The 7913-nt window shown below is 32.9% G+C and overlaps 1 protein-coding gene across 1 annotated transcript; it reads right to left on the bottom strand.

The window, feature by feature from the left end:
• Positions 1–801: 801 nt before the first annotated feature.
• Positions 802–2477, bottom strand: LOC100243600 (phloretin 4'-O-glucosyltransferase). Its single transcript, XM_002266592.5, has one exon. It carries the CDS (start codon positions 2415–2417, stop codon positions 1017–1019), a length of 1401 nt encoding a protein of 466 aa, XP_002266628.3. The 5' UTR covers positions 2418–2477; the 3' UTR covers positions 802–1016.
• Positions 2478–7913: the final 5436 nt, after the last annotated feature.

Genomic DNA, 7913 nt, shown 5'->3' with positions numbered 1-7913 from the left:
AATTTAGAGGTATGACTCTAGGACTTTGTGAGGCATTATGGCTAAGACTCCTCTTACAAGATTTAGGTTACCTATCTAGGCAACCAATCCGATTGTTTTGTGACAATAAAGACGCATGTGACATTGCTCATAATCCAGTACAACATGATTGTACAAAGCATGTTGAGGTGGATAGATTCTTCATTAAGGAAAAGTTGGATGATAAGATTGTGGAATTGCCTAAGATTCGATCAGAAGATCAATTGGCTGATATCCTCACCAAAGCTGTCTCAAGTCAAGTGTTCTCAAAATTTTTAGACAAGTTGGGCATGTGTGACATCTATGCACCAACTTGAGGGGGAGTGTTGAGATATTAGGAATGTTTTTCTTATATCATTCTTTCCTTGTATCATTCTTTCCTATTCTTAGAATGGTGATTACCCTCTCTATATATACTCTGTACATGAATGAATGAAAGAATGAATGAAAAAACTACCATTTATCAATTTGAAAAGTTACACCCATTAATATGTGAGAGAAAAATGAAGTAAAGAGAGAGAGAGAGAGAGGGGGGGGGGTAGGGAAGTAGATTGTTTTTTTCGTTTTAACAGGCTTGGACCAAGACTCATCTCACCTCAAAATACAATTCTTCCCTTATCATACCGACATTATTGACATCCACGATAGACAGAGATGCGAGAGACAAATAGTAAGTTTAAGTATAGAGTGAGCGAGGAGAGAGAGAACAATTTTTCGTGAAGGGGAGATGTTTTTGTTCCAAAATTTTAAAATAAAATCAATTGATTAAGCCAAGCAAATGGCTCAGAGGGAGCTCTTTTATTTCATAGGCTGGAGAATAGAGACTTGAAATTTCTCTTTTCTCCAGATGTGGTTACACTTACACCAAGGAAATGGTTCATAGTACGAATGTCTTTTATTTCAATGTGATCGCTCCATGCTAATTCAAATAAAAGCAAGCACTCTAAGAACGAGTTCAATCAGTAATACAACTTCATATCAACACAAGTTAACTTTCTCTAAAGAATACTGCCTTGTCCCAATTCATCCAAAAAAACCTTCAGATTGTAGTCCGAAGATCCACCATCTTTCACAGCTTCCCTTGCCAAATCCTTCCATTTCCCAGCATTCCTTCTCAATTCTTCCCCTCTTTCTCCACGGCCCATGACGACTTCCAAGCACCTCTTGATCTCCTCGCTTTCAACTATTCCCTCCTCATTCGCTGTCACCCGAACGCCTGTCTTCCACAAATCTTCAATTAGCTTGGCGTTGGTCCCTTGATCTGTCCATTGTGGAAATGCTACAACTGGAACCCCAGAAGCTAGGCACTCTAACGTTGAGTTCCACCCACAATGTGTAATGAAACATCCCAATGATGGATGTGACAAAACATCCAACTGAGGACACCAAGCCACTATCATCCCTTTTTCTTCCAACTCTTCTCTGCAACTCAGCTTCTCTTCTTCCACTTCTCCGTTTCCGGGTGCTGATCTTATGACCCACAAGAAAGGCCTGCCGCTGTGTAGCAAAGCACGTGCAATCTTCTCCATTTGTTGCTTTGACAGAACGCAAAGTGTCCCAAACGACACATAAACGACTGATGACTTGGGCTTGGAGTTCAACCAATCGATGCAGTCACTCGGATCTTGTAAAATATCTCCTCCAAAGGAAGTATCAGATGGATCTTTAGCATCCAAGAAAGCATATGGAACCAAAGGTCCAATTCCCATCACTTCAACCTTATCCACAGCTCGTAGAGCCTCGGCCTCCAGTGCGTCGAACGTGTTCACAAGCATTTTGGGGTTCGTCTCTTTCCTTAGTGCCTCCATTTCCTCTTGAAATGTTGAGAGCACCGAAGCATATATGTTTGAAGAGAGTAAAAAAGATGGAATATCACAGCTAGACAGCAATATTGGAAGCCCCGGTAACTCAATTGGACTTGAACCCTCATTGCTGCAGTCTCCAACCACATCACCATAACCATTGAAGTAATGATAGAAAATGGTGAAAACAGTGGCGCTCTGAATCCAAAGAAGCGCCGACGGAACCTGAAGGCTACGAGCCAGTTCTGCCGCCCAAGTTAGGAGGATGGTGTGCAGTAAGCAAGTAACTGGTCGGCCTTGGTCAGCGCTCATTGCAGTGATCCGCCTGAGGGTTTCTGGTCCACAACGTTTTATCTCGGACATAGAGTGCTGGACATGATCATCGGAGTACTTTATCCCATCATCATAGCCATCGGAGAAGAGGACTAGGGTTAAACCGGGGAGGGTCGGATCTTTGGGCATTCGGCGATGGGCGGAGACGGAGACAGCGAAGGTGACGTGGGCGCCGGTTCTGATCAGGCGCTTGGCGAATTGGAGGGCTGGGTTGATGTGGCCTTGCAGTGGAAGTGATATAATGAGGAAGTGGTGCTGCCCCATTGCTGTGACTGAGGATTGTGTTTGTGGCCCGTGAGTTGCATGGGTGATGTATATAATGATTTGAGGGAACAATAATAATAATTAATAAGCTTAAATTTGCAAATTTTTTATTTTAACTTTAATTAATCATTTTAAGCTTAAATTTGCAAATTTATTATTTGTCACTTTAATTAATCATTTTGAGTTTCATTATTAAAAATTATTTTATTAATTTAATATAATATATTTTTATGACATCATAATATATTAATTATCAAAAAATAATGTTAGTTTAATTCAATTACCTTAGTTTAATTTCGTGCTTCTTTCTCAACTATTGATGTTAAAAATAAATTTAAATTTTATCATATTATCTCATATTCATCGGGGGTAAACTACAAAATAGTCTTTATATTTTTACTTGTATTTCAATTTGGCTTTCAAACCTCTTCTCAAAACAACATCAAATTTAAAATTATGTTCAAAAACTAATATGTCCTTAATTTAATTTTAAAAAATTGAAAAAATCATAGAAAATTCATAGAAATTGATGTTAAGAAACATGATAATTGACTCCAAATCATATAAGTTTAAACTTTTAAGAAAATTGATTGTTTAACATGATATTCAAATTTAGTTTGATCGATCTTATTTGCCTGTTGGATATGAATCTAAGTTCTACCTACCTCTCTATCATACGGATGTGAAAACTATACTTGAAGGAGACTATAATTAATCGATTGTTTTGAGAAAAATTTTGACATACTATGTTTGAATATAATTAATTTATCTATATGGTTTTATAAAATATCTTGGATTTTTTTTTCAGAAAATAATAATAAAAACATTAGGTATTATTTACAAAAAAAAAAAAAAAAAAAGTTCTCACTAGTATTTCCGTATGATACATTGATAAAGATGTTGACCTTTTGCTAGAGGGGAGGTCACATAGGCTTTGTGAGTTCTATAGGTACACAAAATTTTCTGTGGATCGACTTGGTGGCTCTACCAAATCACAATATCCCTTATGATCCCAAGTCCATTTTTAATTAAAGAATTTACATTTATGTGGTCCAGCTTACAAAGGACTGATTTTGGAAAACATTATCCCATCAAAAACAATTGTAGAGAGAGTGCAAGTCTACGTTAAGGACAACTCTCACACTCGAAGTCTTACCTAAGCTTCCGACGTACCCACCTACTATCATTGACGATCAACCATGGTATGTGGATGGTGGTGAGTCTGGTGACGCATCATGTCATACTTCATGACACGAAAAATCTTATTGCAAAGTAGTGCTTGGTCGCTAGGGTTCGAGAGCTTGAGCACTCCAAATGATTTTTGTTTTTATTATAAAAATAAAAAATATTATGCTTAATTAAAAGTGAGATAAAATTCACATTATTTCATTTATAAAACATGATAAATATGAAAAATATTTTATTAGGATAAATGAAATAAAATTATCAACTTAAACTAAACAAACTATCATATTATTCTAATACTTATTTTTTCATATTTCTTTAAATTCTTTTTATGAAGAGTTTTAAATAATTTGTTATTTATCATTATTTTCTATATTTCTTTAATATATTATTCTTTATATAAGGAATTTTAAATAACATATAATTACATACTATGTAACCACCCATATGATGCTTTAGAACACGTCTAGAACACGTTTACATAATTAAGAGTTTTAAAACACATCTATATAATTAAGGAACTTATATTTATATAGCATCATAAACTTTCTTCCATATTTAATGTGAGATATTATAATCACCCCTCATACATATACACCATTTTTCAAACAGACAAACGCCCTTATGAGACTAAACAAACCCCCACACCAGGGTTGGGGATTGAATTTAGTATTATTTGTAGTGACCCATACCTAATTATATAGATATTATTTACTCTGAATTCAAATGAGTTCTCATGGTTTTAAAACGTATCTACATAATTAAGAAACTTGTATTTATATAGTATTAAGAACTTTATCTCATATCCGATGTGGGATATCACAAACACTTCTTATGTAAATACAATGTCTTCGTTGTATCCTACGAAATTGTAGAGCTAAACAAATAGGCACCCCTCATAGGGCCAAACAAACCCTCGTACTAGAGTCAGAGATCAGTTCTGATATAATTTGTAATAACTCATATCCAATTGTGTAGATGTTGTCTACTTTGAATCCAAGAACCCTCACAACTTTAAAACGCGCCTACATAATTAAGGAACCTATATGCATATAACGTTAAAAACTCTCTTCTATGATATCACATATTAATCACTCTTACAAAATTTTTTAGTATTATTATTATTATTTTTTAAATTAAATAATTTATTGTCTATTATTATTATTATACATTATTTTTTTCTCTATATTATTATTTTTAGTAACGTGCATACCACATACATATCATTTTACTAATATGGATAGGAAAAGTCTTTAAACTGCTACAAGAGAAAGTGGGGTTCCCACCAATTCTATCAGTGTACTGAAAAAGTGAGAACCTTTAACAATTACTTTTAGTAACACCTGCATATCACCTGTTATTAGCCCAACCTTTACAATTGCACTCGGGGCCTCCACTTTTGTCAATCCACTAACAAAACGAAATGGGAGAGTTGTGTTTACAGGTTGTTATATGAAAAATATATGGTTTTGAAAACCATATAACTGAAATATGAGATTTGTCTGATAATGAAAAAAATATTATGTGTGTCATGCACTATATACTATTTATATTTGTATTTCCAAAATTACCCCTCCATACATCCCTATCAGCAACCATCACCAGTCAAGCCCACTGTCATACGCTACATGTTTCGCATTGCCCCTTGTTTCTTTCCTTCTTTAACCCACCTCACCTCATTTGTTTTTATTTTTTCTATTTTTCTGTTTTATACTTTTAAGTTAAAAATAAAATTAAAAAATAGGGGGTGGGGGGTGATGACCGTCTTAAAATAAAATAATTGGAAGAAAAAACGAAAAGAGAAAAAAATAAAATTCTAAGAAATAAACTAAAAAGATAAAAAATAGAAAAAGAATTCTAAGAAAGAATCTAACACTAGGATTTATATATTATTGTTTTTATAATTTAATTTTAATAAATATAGATATAAATATCTATAGAAAAAATAAATTATTTTTAATTATTTTATTTTTAAATTTCATTTAATTGGTTGTTAAAAATAAATAAAAAATTATAAATCGAGATGCAATAAGTGTATCATCATTTATTTTATATCATTGAATATATTTGAATTAAATATATTATAATTTTAATATTAAATATATCTTCAAGTTGGAAATATTATTACCATATGTTATAATATTATTGTCGAATAATATTTAATGTAGTTTAATAATTAATTTATACTTATAAAATTCATATTTTTTACTCATATACGTGATATTATTGTTGAATATATTAATAAAACAACTTAAAAATGTTGATTATTACTTTTTATATCATTTAAAAAAAAAATTCTCCAAAATTTTGTCTCAACTATATTTTGTGTCAAAATATTTCTCGATGTATCTATAAAATTGAGTTATCGATATATTCGTCAAAATCGATATTTTCATTATTGGTTAGATTTTGTAATGATTTTGTTTTCAATCATGTTACCTAGTTAAGATTATTTATTTATTTTCAATGGTAAATGATTTATTTTATTTATTATCATTTATATTATGAATATAATGAATTTAAATTGGTATAATATTAAGATCTATTATTGGATAAGATTTTGTAATTTTATTTTTATTTAAAAAAAATCTAAAACATTATCTAAGGGATTTCCTTTATTGTCAATTAAATTTGTCTTATGTATTTATATATATATTTGAAACTTATATGACTTATTCTACAATTTTTTGAAATTCTTATGACCAAAATTTATGTGAAAAAATATGTTATAGTTTGAAGTTAGGCAATTTTTATTTTTACATTTTGTTGCAATAAAATCATGTAAAATAATTTATGGAGCGAAAGCTATGAAAATGAATAATAGATATTATTTACATATTTTTATAATAAAAAACATTAATATTTTGTATATCTATGGTCAAAAGTTGTACATAACAATTTTTTACAATTATACAACTAAAAGCAATATAAAAAAATATTTCAAAATCTAAAATTATGCAAATATTCCATTTGATTGTAATAAAAAATTTTATAATTAGAAGTTATGAGAAAATTATTCTCTTTTATTTTTATTATTAATTTATATTATGGGATTTTAGTATTACTTTGTTAAGAAGGAAAGGTCAATATTGTATTAATTGTATATGCCAAAATATATTGTATTAATTGTATATTTATTCAGTTGCCTTTTATACCTAGAATAGATTAGCATGATTGTAGGAAATCTCTTGTATAAATCTTCGTCTCCTGATTCAATAAAATTATTCAAGGCAAATATTATTTTTCCTTTTTACATGGTATCAGAGCAGGAAACGATACCCTAGCTCTCTGCCCTCTTTCTTTTTGTCGTTCCTTTTTTGTTGTTTCTCATAATCATGATGGAACAGCAACCTTCGAATGGAGGCAAACTTGATGCTGCCAATCCATATTTTCTTCACCATTCTGATCATCCAGGAATGGTGCTCGTTTCCAAGCCCCTTAATGGGGATAATTATTCGACATGGTGTAGAGCCATGACGATTTCTTTGAACGCCAAGTCCAAGTTAGGTTTCATAGATGGGACCACCACAATCCCGTCTGCCACAGACAAACCAGACGAACATGCTTCGTGGAAAAAATGCAACGATATGATCCTCTCTTGGATTCTCAATTCACTTTCACAGGACCTTGCAAACAGTGTCATTTTTTCAACCACCGCCCAGGAGGTATGGGAAGACCTTCGGGATCGTTTTTCTCAAAGCAATGCCCCTCGTATTTTTCAGATTGAGAGGGACATTGCCTGTCTTACTCAAGATCAGATGACTGTTGCAGCTTATTACACAAGGCTTAAAAAGTTATGGGATGAACTAGGATCCTATAATGACACCGTTTGCTCTTGTGGGGCAGACCATAAGAGACGCAGATTGATGCAGTTTCTCATGGGACTCAATGAGTCCTACAATGCAATCCGAGGGCAGATTTTGTTGATGAATCCGCTACCTGATGTTGCCAAGGCTTACTTTTCCATTGTACAAGAGGAGAAGCAACGAAGCCTGGGGGCTACACGTGAGACGACAGAGAACTCAGCCATGGTTGTTCAAAGGGCTGAACCGATGGCACTGGCTGTTCGACATGGACAAGGTTCTTCTTCTCGTTATAACCCATCTAATCGAAAACCTTTGCATTGCTCTTATTGTGACCGTGACCATCATGTACGAGAAACATGCTGGAAGCTGAATGGGTACCCACCAGAACACCCTAAACATGCATCAAACAGGTCTAATCATGGAAGCACTCATTTCAAGCGCAACAATAGCCATCAATCTTCAGCCAACAATGTCAAGGAACGTCCAGTAATGCAGGAAGTGCCAT

This window comes from Vitis vinifera, chromosome 5 (assembly GCF_030704535.1).
Source record: "Vitis vinifera cultivar Pinot Noir 40024 chromosome 5, ASM3070453v1".
Taxonomy (NCBI): Eukaryota; Viridiplantae; Streptophyta; class Magnoliopsida; order Vitales; family Vitaceae; genus Vitis; species Vitis vinifera.
This window is presented reverse-complemented; position numbering and strand designations above follow the sequence as displayed.